General features: G+C 38.0%; 2 protein-coding genes across 2 annotated transcripts; both read left to right on the forward strand.

The window, feature by feature from the left end:
• Positions 1-560: 560 nt before the first annotated feature.
• LOC140889868 (uncharacterized) lies at positions 561-1,271 on the forward strand. The gene has a single exon (XM_073297607.1). The coding sequence runs from the start codon at positions 561-563 to the stop codon at positions 1,269-1,271; it is 711 nt and encodes a 236-aa protein (XP_073153708.1).
• A 63-nt stretch (positions 1,272-1,334) lies between these two features.
• Positions 1,335-12,663, forward strand: LOC140889869 (uncharacterized). The gene is made up of 3 exons (XM_073297608.1): positions 1,335-1,659; positions 11,562-11,685; positions 11,781-12,663. Exons 1-3 carry the CDS (start codon positions 1,335-1,337, stop codon positions 12,661-12,663), a joined length of 1,332 nt encoding a protein of 443 aa, XP_073153709.1.
• The last annotated feature ends 1,602 nt before the right edge of the window (positions 12,664-14,265 follow it).

Consider the following 14,265-nt stretch of genomic DNA (forward strand, 5'->3'; position numbering starts at 1 on the left):
TTCCCTGATCCAATTACCAAATTTTGTTTCCACAATGAAAGCAAAAGTTTAGTGATCTCTCATAAAGGATTATAATTCATATTTCATCCTTAGACTTTTCTGACTGCACCCATAAGTCTTGCTTTAGAGGTTGGGATGCATCAAAGTTATCCTTAACCAAGAAAATTTCCCCGTACAGCTCCCATATTCCCCTGATTCCACGTCCATCCACCTACCAATACGCTCACCAATGTTATGCATAATATTCGAATGCATGAATGTGAGTGGTACATTATTAGTTTTAGAGTATGCTTAGCTGTATTTTTAGCTTACATGTAATAGCTTAGTCAGCAAGTATTGTTGACTCATCTAATTAGTTGGTTTAGTTGAGATTAGTATAAAAGGTTGTAATCAGTTACTAACTTCTGTAATTTTCAAGTTTCATTAAAAAAGAATATATTTTCTTCTTCAATATGGTATCAGAGCGAAATCTCGTAACTCTGATTTCTCATTTGTTTCTTCGATAATCATTGATTGATTTCATCGATTTTTTTCTCTGTTTTTGATTGATTTCTTTGATAATGGCACAAGGAGGTGGCTCAATTGCAGGTAACAACAATAATAAAGCTCCATTGAATCCGATTCAGATGAATCGCACATATGTGGAAGATTCAAATAGTTCGTTCTTCTTGCAAAGCGGAGATCATCCAGGTCTTATTCTTGTTCCTCATCAGCTTACTGGATCGAATTATACTATCTGGAGCAGATCTATGGTTATGGCTTTGACAGCTAAAAATAAGCTAGGTTTTGTTGATAATACTATTCCTCATCCTTCACCTGATGATCTACTGTATGGCGCATGGATAAGATGCAATAGTATGGTAACTTCCTGGATTCTGAATTTTGTAAAACATGAGATTGCAGCAAGTCTTATGTACATGACGTCTTGTCGAGAAGTTTGGCTTGATTTGCATGATAGGTTTCATGAAAGTAATGCTCCAAGGATTTATCAGATTAAGAAAACACTCAGTGGTTTGCATCAGGGATCTATGGATATTAGTGCATATTATACAAGTTTGCGGATACTTTGGGATGAATTGAAGGATTATCAACCAGTTTCAGATTGTCATTGCGGTTCGATGAAAGAATGGGTGACTTATCATAATCAAGAGTATGTGATGCAGTTTTTGATGGGATTGAATGATTCCTATGCTCAAATATGTGCACAGGTTCTAATGATTGATCCACTTCCAGTCATTTCCAAGGTGTTTTCACTTGTTATTCAAGAATAGAGTCAACGATTATTACATTCTCCTGCTTCAAAAATAGGAGTGGATTTGGATACGCCTACTGCTATGGCCAGTGTCAGGAAGTTTTCCAATTCAAAGGGAAGGAATGGTGGTTTTCTTTGTTCTCACTGTGGATTTACCAATCATACAGTTGATAGGTGTTTTAAGCTTCATGGCTTTCCTCCTGGGCATCCAAAGTATACTCTGAAACAAGTCCATGAAAAGGTTCAGGCCTGTCAAACTTCTGTTACAAATGAAGGTGGTTCCTCAAGCACTTCCATTGATCGTTTATGTGAGAAGCTTATTGAACTTCTAAGCACCAGGTTTCCTGTCAAGAACACCCCCATTTTGGATCAACATCAGCAAGAGTCAATGGTTTCATGTTTCAATGGTATTTACTCTTTGTCTCCTATTTTTTGAAAGAGTGGGTGCCCGGTGAGCCAACTTGTGGCTAAGGGCTTTGATGACTCTTTGTATAAACAATCTTTTGTTTAATATTATTTACACTTTTATTAATGGCAATGGCTTTATCTTTCTTCATATTTTTATATTGTGATATACTATTGTTGTTTTGATAAAGACCTTGAATATACTATAGTGTATGTAAGATGTGATAGAACATGGAGATGTCTATCATGAAACACATCTTATAGTCACTGTATATTCTAAACTGTTCCTAGTCGATTGAGCCGTCCGATAATAAGGATAAGGATCGCTCGAGTTTGAGACTAGCATTTGCGATGCGGAGTACCACGTTTCATTGGTAAGGAACATAGAGATGTTCGAAGCATGCAAATGGATATTCATATGATGAATGATCGAACTACCCTATCCGGACTTTCCAAGTGGTTATCACTTATCGAGTGGATATAGTCCGCGGTTTTGGTTGTACACCATTACTCCTTACTACTTGAAACATCATTGAGACTCTATATGCTAGTACTGTGCTTTGACTCGTTTACCGACTCTATTGGGGTCATCAGGTGTCGGGATTGGGTACAGTTACAACACATATAGGAGTCGATGCTTTGTTGTCAAGGATTCACCACATACTTGCGAGTGTGGATATCCTATGCGATCTGAGGAGATATTAGTGTGACGAATCTCTGGCCAGAGTACATGATGTGGTTTAAGAAATGGTTTCTTAGTAGCACATGCGATGTCACTATTTGATCTTCAAGATGTATTGCATAGTTATCGAATCTCGAACGACTCTCGATATACCAATGGTTGTTGATTCGATCGGGATTATGGATGAAGGGACCGTACTGTACGCTAACCAAAATCTATTGGTTCTTGTAGGCACTATCAGTGATACCTAGGGAATCATGGGGCGATGTTGCTAGACGCTCTTACCATGATTCGATGGGCAAGTCGGAAATTGTTGTTCCGAGTCACAAGGAGTTGTGAGCCCACGGCTAGCTGTATCCCTGAACCATTGAGGGTCACACAGAGTAATGGATTTTTAATCCCCGTTGAGATAGTTAAATTTAAAGAGTTAAATTTAATGAACGAAGAAGTTGGACTTCTTATTTAAGAGTAGAGGAGTAAGATTTCCTAAAATGACATAGGGATGACCATTTTTGGAAATCACTGAATTCGGATTCAGAAAAATTTATCTTGACTTTAAAAGGTGCAGAAATGGTTTCTGTGCACATTGGTGAAATCGGTTTATCAATCGGAGTCACGATGAATTTTATATTAATTTCTGAACATGCGGGCTTTGCTTGTCGGGCTTGAACTTATGACTAATGGGCCCTAAGCTGTTAGTGGCCTACATTATAAATAAGTTATTGCAGTACAGAAATTAGACACAACAGGTCACAAAATATTTTTAAAACCCTAGCTGCGTTTTTAATAAGTGGCCGCCCCCTCCCTCCCTCTGCTCAAAAAATCCAGCCTGTGAATTTTGAATTGCAGTCTGGTTTAACGGATCAAATTCGTTAATCTCTTCGTAGAAACTTCTGATAGATTTTCTAGTGCAATCTATCAGAGGGATTAAATATCCGTTCGTGGACCTGATTGAAGAACAGTTCGTCCATCAGTTCCAGGGATATACAACAAGAGCAGAGCAATCTGTTGGTGTCCAAAATCTCGATTCGAGATTAAAGGTAAAAATTTTATAATCGTTATTTAATTTTTACACACACAATTTAATCGTAAGGTTGATACTCATTATGGAATCGTTCCATATAAAAATTTTAAACTTCCGCTGCACCGGGTATCAATCCTAATTGATCTGATCGCCGCGTTTTCCAACAGTGGTATCAGAGCCAGGTTGCGCAGATCAAGCGATTAAATTAATCGATTGTACAAAAATTTTTTAAGCCCCGGTTTTTGAAACAAAATAAATATTTAAAAATAAATTTTTTTTTTTCGGGAAAAAACCCGGGCAGCGATTGGATCGCTGCCCGGGGCAGGGGCAGCGATCGTCGCTGCCCGGCCCGAGCCCTATGGGGCGCGGGCAGCCCGGGAATGTCCCGGGCGGCCCGCGGAAAAATTAATTTTTTAATTTTTAAATTAAATTTTAATATGTTAAAATTCTATTTTGGTCCGATCGAAAATTGTTTTTGATTGGTCCACGAGGCGTCGGATCGAATTGTTCGAGTCCGAAAATTTTAAAATTGATTTTTGGATAAATTTGAATTTTTGGAAAATTTAAATATTTTATCCGTTAAATTGAATTTTGAAATTAATTATTTTTGGTACAATTGATGATAAGATATGATCTTATGGATATATTGAGTAAAATATGATTTTATGTATAAAATTGGATTTTATAGATAAAATATGATTTTATTTGATAAAAAGATAAAATATGATTTTGTATATAAAATAAGATTTTATGTATGAAATATGATTTTATCCTTTTAAATTTAAATTGTCATTGCATGTTATCCAATAAATTAATTTTGAATTAAATGTTATTGGATAAAGATGATCGATTGCCATGACCAATTTTATAGGTGTATGTTAGGAATTTACATTTGTTTTTATTGTTGTTGGATTTATTAATGGGTCTGGTTTATGGCCCAATATGAATGTCATATGTAATAAAAGTGGGCTTAGTTTATGGCCCGTTCCCACTCCTTAAAATGTATCCCCTACTTGTCATTGTTATTTAATGTAAATACATTAGATTTAGTGGGAGATCAAGATTTGAAGATGGAGGTGGGCCCAGCAGACAATAAAGACAGAAGAAATGTAAATTGGAAGCTCAATGTAATAGGATTGCATTGCATACTGCATATTACCTAGGATTGGACTAAGACTCGTGATTGGCAACCACGGGTCGATTAGAAATGGAATCGATCATCCTATATAATATGTGATATTATAATTGTATGCATGTTTTAGACAAAATTGTGTGAATCCGACAAGCATACAAAACTTTAAAAATGATGAGACAAATTTTCATAATTAAAAATCCCTCATTTTAAATATGATTTAAAATTGATATCAAGATAAATAAAGGAAATTTAAATTTGTTTAAATGTTCCTACCTTCCATCAACGATCAATGTATGAGATGCTACCCGCGGATACGGTCCGGCTCATATTATTGGGGGGGCCCTTTCGTCGAAAAGTTGTACATTGGATCGACACATGTTGTAAGTTGGGTGAAACTCCCATGGGATCGGCTCATATTATTGGGGGATCCACATGGCGACCGTCCATCACAACTTAATATTGATGGGTCATCTTGACATGTCACAATAAACGGCGTCATATTATTGGGCCCTTATTGGACATGAGGTAAAAACATGGAGGTTGCTTTGGAAGCAATTGGGCTCTACCTTTTGAAATTATGGTTGGCTGATATTATTCGGGACCATAAATTGTCAATTGGACTCCATGTTCTCACTAAGGAAAACAGTTTCCCGTTTTCACTAGAGGGTAGTGAAATCGTTAAAATAGTGGGAGTGAGATTCATAAAATAAATATCGCCTATTTTATGTCTTAGTAAATTGCTTAAACAATCACTGATATTTGTCTGTTTCTTTTCAGTATTTCATAAGATGAATTCGCGTAATCCACTTTTCTCGATCCTCGAACAAAATAAGTTGACTGGCGCAAACTATACGGAATGGTTCCGTAAGTTGAAGATTGTCTTGACTTCGGAGAAGATGCTCTACGTGTTAGAAAAATCTCCTTCGAAGGAAGCACCAGCTGACGTAAGTCCGGAAGAGTTAGCCAAGCTTGATACATGGTGGGACCATGATATCAAGACCAAATGCTATATGCAAGCCTCGATGTCTGATGAACTCCAGAGGCGATTTGAGGACACCGTGAATGCTGCTGACATTCACGTTCAACTCAAGGAACTTTTTGGGGCTCAATCGAGGGCTGAAAGGTTCGCTACTGTAAAGGAGCTAATGACGTGTCGCATGCGTGAAGGGACTTCGGTCCGTGATCATGGCGTACGAGTGATTTGGCTCATACAGAAGTTGGTAACCCTTGATTTGGTGTTGGAGCATGAACTCAACGTGGATTTACTACTTCTGTCTCTTCCTTCTTCTTTTGACGGATTTGTGGTGAATTTCAATATGAACAAGATAGAGGCCTCCCTTGAAGAGATGATCAATATGCTTGTGACATATGAATCCACATTAAAGAAGGATAAACCGGCTTTCTTGGTGGGCTCCTCTTCTTCTGCTAAGAAGGGGCCAAGTACAAAGGGCAAGAAACGTTCTGCCCCACCCAAGAAAATCGAACCCGAGAAGAAGTACAAGACAAAGGCTTCAAACATGGAAAAATCCAAGGATGTTTGCCATTACTGCAAGAAGCCCGGTCATTGGAAGCGTAACTGCAAGGAATATCTAGAGCAGTTGCGAACTGCGAAGGGTATGTTCTATATTGAAATAAATGTTTCACTTAATACTACTTCTTGGGTATTGGATACCGAATGTGGATCTCACATTTGCAATGATTTGCAGGTGATGACAAGAAGTCGCAGGCTTAGAATGGGTGAGACCCAGCTGAGGCTCGGAAATGGTTCCAGAGTTGAAGCTAAAGCCGTGGGAGATGTTTATTTAATTTTGCAGAACGGTTTTAAGTTACTTTTAAGAGATTTTTTATTTGTTCCGGATTTGATTAAAAACATTATTTCTGTTTCTATGCTTGATAGAGATGGTTATTCTTGCAATTTTGTGAATGGAATTTGCAATATTTACAAGAATGAATGTTTGATTGGAAATGGACAACTTGAAAACGATCTATACAACTTAAAACTAAAAGACGTTCCAATAAATTATGTTGATAAACCGGCAACAACAAACAAAAGGAAAATCGATAGCCAAAACCCGGCAAACCTTTGGCACGCTAGGCTAGGTCATATTTCCTCAAGGAGGATGAACAAGCTAGTGGGAGAGGGCATGTTTGATATGTCTGATATTAACTCTCTACCTACTTGTGAATCCTGCCTGAAAGGAAAAATGACTAAATCTCCTTTTAAGGGGAAACCTGAGCGTAGTCAAAATCTGTTGGATTTGATCCATACAAATGTTTGTGGTCCATTTAGAGTTGGTACTCAATATGGCCACACCTACTTCATTACCTTTACTGATGATTATTCGAGGTATGGGTATTTATATTTAATGAAATATAAGTCTGAAGCGTTTGAAAAGTTCAAAGAATTCAAGGCTGAAGTAGAAAACAAGCTAGGTAAAAGTATTAAAGCACTTCGATCGGATCGAGGTGGAGAATACTTAAGTACCGAGTTTTTGGACTATCTAAAAGAGAATGGGATTCTCTCTCAGTGGACTCCTCCTATGACACCATAGCTTAATGGTGTATCGGAGCGTCGTAATCGAACTTTGTTGGACATGGTTCGGTCCATGATGAGCTTCACTGAGCCTCCACCTTCGTTTTGGGGCTATGCGCTTGAAATGGCGGTATTGTTGTTGAACAACGTCCACACTAAAGCAGTGGACAAAACACCATACGAGTTATGGAATGGCAAAGCTCCTAAGTATTCGTACTTGAGGATTTGGGGATGTCCTGCTTACGTGAAGCGGACAGTGGGAGATAAGTTGGATAGTCGATCCAGCTTATGTTATTTTGTAGGGTATCCGAAGAATTCAATCGGATATTATTTCTATTATCCTGCTGAAACAAAGGTGTTTGTTTCAAGGAATGCCACCTTCTTGGAGAATGAGTTCTTATTGGATAAGAAAGGCGAGATGATGGAACTCGAAGAAATTCGAGAAGAACCCGAAATACAAAATAACGATCCTACACCTCAGGAACCATTGATAGACACGCCTGTACCTAGAAGATCCGAGAGGACTTCTAGACCTCCTATTCGATATGGTCTTCTTCTTGAAGGGGATCAAGATGAACCCGATGTTGGATGTGATCCAAGAAACTTCAAGGAAGCAATTTCTGATGCGGATTCAAATTTATGGCTTGAAGCTATGCAGTCGGAAATAGATTCGATGCATACAAACCAAGTTTGGTCTTTAGTAGATCCTCCCGATGGAATTGTTCCAATAGGGTGTAAATGGATCTACAAGAGAAAGCTTGGGCCTGATGGTAAGGTATTGACCTACAAGGCGCGATTGGTGGCAAAAGGTTATACTCAAAGACAAGGAGTTGACTATGATGAAACCTTTAACCAGTTGCAATGTTCAAGTCCATAAGAATCCTTATTGCCATAGCTGCATGGTATGACTATGAGATATGGCAAATGGATGTGAAGACTGCTTTTCTTAATGGAGACATTAAGGAAGAAATCTATATGAAGCAGCCTGAGGGGTACACATCCATGGGAAGCGAGCATAAGGTATGCAAGCTTCAGAGATCAATTTATGGTCTAAAACAAGCATCAAGAAGTTGGAACCAGAAATTTGATGAAACAATAAAAGATTTTGGTTTCATCAAGAATCCGGAGGAACCATGCGTGTACAAGAAAGTAGTTAAGGATGCTGTGACATTCTTAGTACTTTATGTTGATGACATCCTACTCATTGGGAATGATGTAGGGATGTTGCAGTCAACAAAGATATGGTTATCAGGTAGATTCTCGATGAAGGATTTGGGTGAGGCATCCTATATTCTTGGGATACATATCTATAGAGATAGATCTAAGAGAATGATAGGACTCACTCAATCAACCTACATCGACACCATATTGAAACGGTTTTCAATGGATGGGTCCAAGAGAGGACATCTACCCATGTGTCATGGAGTTTCTCTATCCAAGTCTATGTGTCCCAAGACTGATGAAGAGATAGAGAAAATGACACATGTACCATATGCGTCAGCCATAGGTAGTATCATGTATGGGATGATATCTACCAGACCGGATGTAGCATTTGCTCTGAGTGTCACGAGAAGATATCAAGCTAATCCCGGTCAAATGCATTGGAAAGCCGTGAAGGACATTCTTAAGTACTTACGAAGGACTAAGAATATGTTCATGGTATATGGAGGAAGAGAACTAAAATTGGAAGGCTATACCGACTCTAGCTTCCAAAGTGACGTGGATGACTCGAAGTCAACCTCTGGATTTGTGTTCATACTCAATGGCGGTGCTGTCTCTTGGAAGAGTTCCAAGCAGGACACCACAGCGGATTCCACCACTGAAGCAGAATACATTGCAACATCAGCTGCTGCTAAAGAGGCCGTTTGGATGAGGAATTTCGTCCAAGAGTTGGGCGTCATTCTTGAAGTTTTTGGTCCAGTCCCGGTGTACTGTGACAACACGGGTGCCGTTGCTCAGGCAAAGGAACCAAGGTCTCATCAAAGATCCAAACACGTACTGAGGAAATACCACATCATCCGGGAGATTGTGGAAAGAGGAGACATCACTGTCGAAAGAGTGGCCTCTGCAGACAATATCGCTGATCTACTTACTAAGCCCTTGCCAGGACCATTATTTGACAAACATCGCGAAACAATGGGTCTACGTAGTATGACTAGTTGGCTATAGGGCAAGTGGGAGATTGAAAGAGTGGGTGCCCGGTGAGCCAACTTGTGGCTAAGGGCTTTGATGACTCTTTGTATAAACAATCTTTTGTTTAATATTATTTACACTTTTATTAATGGCAATGACTTTATATTTCTTCATATTGTTATATTGTGATATACTATTGTTGTTTTGATAAAGACCTTGAATATACTATAGTGTATGTAAGATGTGGTAGAACATGGAGATGTCTATCATGAAACACATCTTATAGTCACTGTATATTCTAAACTGTTCCTAGTCGATTGAGCCGTCCGATAATAAGGATAAGGATCGCTCGAGTTTGAGACTAGAATTTGCGATGCGGAGTACCACGTTTCATTGGTAAGGAACATAGAGATGTTCGAAGCATGCAAATGGATATTCATATGATGAATGATCGAACTACCCTATCCGAACTTTCCAAGTGGTTATCACTTATCGAGTGGATATAGTCCGCGGTTTTGGTTGTACACCATTAGTCCTTACTACTTGAAACATCATTGAGACTCTATATGCTAGTACTGTGCTTTGACTCGTTTACCGACTCTATTGGGGTCATCAGGTGTCGGGATTGGGTACAGTTACAACACATATAGGAGTCGATGCTTTGTTGTCAAGGATTCACCACATACTTGCGAGTGTGGATATCCTATGCGATCTGAGGAGATATTAATGTGACGAATCTCTGGCCAGAGTACATGATGTGGTTTAAGAAATGGTTTCTTAGTAGCACATGCGATGTCACTATTTGATCTTCAAGATGTATTGCATAGTTATCGAATCTCGAACGACTCTCGATATACCAATGGTTGTTGATTCGATCGGGATATATGGATGAAGGGACCGTACTGTACGCTAACCAAAATCTATTGGTTCTTGTAGGCACTATCAGTGATACCTAGGGAATCATGGGGCGATGTTGCTAGACGCTCTTACCATGATTCGATGGGCAAGTCGGAAATTGTTGTTCCGAGTCACAAGGAGTTGTGAGCCCACGGCTAGCTGTATCCCTGAACCATTGAGGGTCACACAGAGTAATGGATTTTTAATCCCCGTTGAGATAGTTAAATTTAAAGAGTTAAATTTAATGAACGAAGAAGTTGGACTTCTTATTTAAGAGTAGAGGAGTAAGATTTCCTAAAATGACATAGGGATGGCCATTTTTGGAAATCACTGAATTCGGATTCAGAAAAATTTATCTTGACTTTAAAAGGTGCAGAAATGGTTTCTGTGCACATTGGTGAAATCGGTTTATCAATCGGAGTCACGATGAATTTTATATTAATTTCTGAACATGCGGGCTTTGCTTGTCGGGCTTGAACTTATGACTAATGGGCCCTAAGCTGTTAGTGGCCTACATTATAAATAAGTTATTGTAGTACAGAAATTAGACACAACAGGTCACAAAATATTTTTAAAACCCTAGCTGCGTTTTTAATAAGTGGCCGCCCCCTCCCTCCCTCTGCTCGAAAAATCCAGCCTGTGAATTTTGAATTGCAGTCTGGTTTAACGGATCAAATTCGTTAATCTCTTCGTAGAAACTTCTGATAGATTTTCTAGTGCAATCTATCAGAGGGATTAAATATCCGTTCGTGGACCTGATTGAAGAACAATTCGTCCATCAGTTCCAGGGATATACAACAAGAGCAGAGCAATCTGTTGGTGTCCAAAATCTCGATTCGAGATTAAAGGTAAAAATTTTATAATCGTTATTTAATTTTTACACACACAATTTAATCGTAAGGTTGATACCCATTATGGAATCGTTCCATATTAAAATTTTAAACTTCCGCTGCACCGGGTATCAATCCTAATTGATCTGATCGCCGCATTTTCCAACAGTTTTCCTGCTATTCATCGTCTGGATTGGGTGATAGATACTGGAGCTACTCATCATATATGTTGCGCCATGTCTTTATTCACTACATCTAGACTTTTTACTTCCAAAGTCATACTTCCCAATAATCTTTCCATCAAAGTCACACATATTGGTACAGTCCAGTTATCGAATGATCTTATCCTACATGATGTTTTGTATGTGCCACAATTTCATTTCAATCTACTTTCCATTAGTTCTCTTACCAAAATTCTTCCTTGCTCAGTCTTCTTTGTTTCCAATTTTTGTCAAATCCAGGACATCCACAAGACCAAGTTGATTGGGATGGGTAAGAGAGTTGGAAACCTATACATACTCAACAAACCAGAGGACTCCTCCAATAACTCAAATAATTTGTAATACAGCTAGTCCTATAAACACAAATCTGTGGCATTTTCACATGGGGCATCCTTCTTCTGTTAAAGTTTCTATTCTTTGTGAAAAATTTAGTTTCATTCCTGTAACAGATTCTGATACACATTGTTCCATTTGCCATTTAACTTTTATTGCTCATAATAATGTTTGTGAATCCCTTTTCCAGCTTATACACATTTATGTTTGGGGTCCTTTTAATCCTATCACAGTCGAAGGGTATAAATACTTTCTTACCATAGATGATGATCATTGTAGGTTCACCTGGATTTATTTGATGAAAGCCAAGTCTGATGTTCAACAAATTTTTCCAGTTTTTTTTATCAAATGGTGCTTACTCAATTTGAAACTCAAACTAAAGAAGTTCGAAGTGATAATGCTCCAGAACTTTCATTCACTGATTTTTTCCAGCAAAAGGGAATTATTCACTCATGTGTTGAATGCCTTCAACAAAATTCCGTTGTTGAAAGAAAACATCAACACATTCTCAATGTGGCTAGAGCTCTTCTTTTTCAATCTAATTTGCCTCTTGTATATTGGGGAGACTGTGTTCTTACAACCATATACTTAATCAACCGCACACCTTCACACATTCTTGGCCATAAATCTCCATTCGAATTGTTATATCAGAAAACTCCATCATATTCTCATTTAAAAGTTTTTGGTTGCTTATGTTATGCTTCTACACTTTCATCTTCTAGAGACAAATTCTCTCCTAGAGCTGTTCAATCTATTTTCATAGGATACCCTTCTAGTTATAAAGGTTTTAATTTGATTAATTTGGATAAACATGAAACTTTTATTTCCAGGGATGTCATTTTTTATGAGGATTCATTTCCTTTCAAAAATTCCTCCTCTTCTCTGTCCTCGGATTTCTTTTCTGATATCTTCCTTCCTTCCTCTCCTCCAGCTCCTACAAGCCAATGTCCTCGCTCTCGTCGCACTGTTATTACACCCCATCATCTACGAGATTATCATTGTTATACTATTGTCTCTCCTTTTTCTTCCTCCACTATTCATACTTTATGCTCTTTTCTTGCTGACACTAGATTGTCTTCTTCTTATCGTACTTTTGTGCATAGTATTTCTTCTATTGTTGAACCAGAAACTTATTCTCAAGTTGCTGTTCTTCCTGAATGGCGTTGTGCTATGACTGAGGAACTTCGGGCTTTAGAACAAAATGGCACTTGGTGGTAGCGCTCAGTCGTGTCGCGCCCAAATTAACCCAACTCAGATTAACTAAATAAACATGTAGTAGCGAAAGTAGGGATCGTTCCCACGAAGAAAGTGAAATTTATAGGTGTTCTTAAAAATACTGAAAATAAATAAAAGGGGATTTGGAAATTTTAGAATTAACTGCTATGCAAGAATTAAAATAAGGAAGATCAATAAATTAACGAGACTTGGTATCGGTCGACTACACCCTTGAAATCATTCACTCGATCATCGATTCTCTAAAATAATTAATTCACATCGAATATTCATCATTGGAAATCAAATTCCTGTTTTACCTTAATTTTAGTTAATTAGAAAACAGCATTCTAAATTAACCCTTACCAATAAATTAACCCGATAACAGCAATCTAGATTTAAATCCACGGTAGCATTCATATGAGTGAAACTGATGAATCTAGACAACACATGCACCAGCGGATGTATTTAGCCTAGTCAATTGTTGTTCCTACGAATTAATAAATTCAACAGCAGAAAATATCAAACGTAGTTGCTTCACAAATTAGATGGTTCAAACAATTACGGATTTGAATTCTAATTTAGCAGTAGATTGTATAGCGAAATCACAGGCCTATAATCTCACATACAAGCATGAAATAAATCAGAACAACTCTTGATACTCAAATTGAATTAAACAATGAAAATCTGAATCTCACAAGATAAATAATTTCAAGGGTTCGTCTTCCTCAACCAAGAATAAAAACAAGAAGAATTAAAATCTAAGAACAAGAAAGATAAAACCTAGCCGCCAGATGAATTCTCTGTATGTAGCCGTCTAAAGATCTTCAGAATTCAACAAAAGATAGTAATTTTCGAGTTATATGATGTATTTAAAGACTAGAGTCCTTCCCAAGAAAGTTTCCTAATTAAAACAGATTTCTGGGAAAAGTCGGTGCAATCGAGCGCACCGAGTTTGTCCGATCGATCGCTCAATAATATGCAATTCTCTGTTTTTCAACTTCTTGGCCGCTCGATCGCTCCGAGTACGTCCGCTCGAGCGCGCAGCTTTTTTCCCAGCGAGCAGCGATTTTGCAAAATTCATATCCGGAGATCTAGCTGTTGGATTGAGCTAAAATTTAGACAACTGCTTCAAAACATCTTGAACTTTATTCTGGACGGTGGAGATCGGATTTTGACTTTTATAACATTAAATATGATTTTCTGATCATTGCTGCTCCGTAATTCATTCTCGCGCAATAGATTTTCCATCTTTTCCTCGACAAAACGCTATGTCCTATACAATAAACACGGGAGCGTGTAATGTAGACACGATGTATGAAAAACCAACAAAAACTTAATTAAAACAAATGAATGCACGCACAAATGACAATAAAATGATAATAAAATATGCAACACAAACATGCCCATCAAATAACCCCACACTTAATCCTTGCTCGCCCTCGAGCAAGTATGCAAAAACAAAATGAAACAGAACAAACACATAAGCAAGGATGAATCACGCATATCATAGCCTCAGAGAAAACCACTTTCATCTAAAAATAAGTTCATAGCGACTCTTAATCATCAATGATACACTTTCAGTCGAATGCGAACGTGTGTGTGTGC

This window comes from Henckelia pumila, chromosome 3, assembly GCF_033568475.1.
Source record: "Henckelia pumila isolate YLH828 chromosome 3, ASM3356847v2, whole genome shotgun sequence".
In the NCBI taxonomy this organism is placed as follows: Eukaryota; Viridiplantae; Streptophyta; class Magnoliopsida; order Lamiales; family Gesneriaceae; genus Henckelia; species Henckelia pumila.

Bases quoted from the DNA above. Each gene is read 5' to 3' on its own strand.
- LOC140889868 (XM_073297607.1), top strand. From the start codon at position 561: ATGGCACAAGGAGGTGGCTCAATTGCAGGTAACAACAATAATAAAGCT.
- LOC140889869 (XM_073297608.1), top strand. From the start codon at position 1,335: ATGGCCAGTGTCAGGAAGTTTTCCAATTCAAAGGGAAGGAATGGTGGT. The intron at 1,660-11,561 runs GTATTTACTCTT...TTCCTGTAACAG, and splicing joins AATGGTTTCATGTTTCAATG to ATTCTGATACACATTGTTCC. The intron at 11,686-11,780 runs GTATAAATACTT...AAATTTTTCCAG, and splicing joins AATCCTATCACAGTCGAAGG to TTTTTTTTATCAAATGGTGC.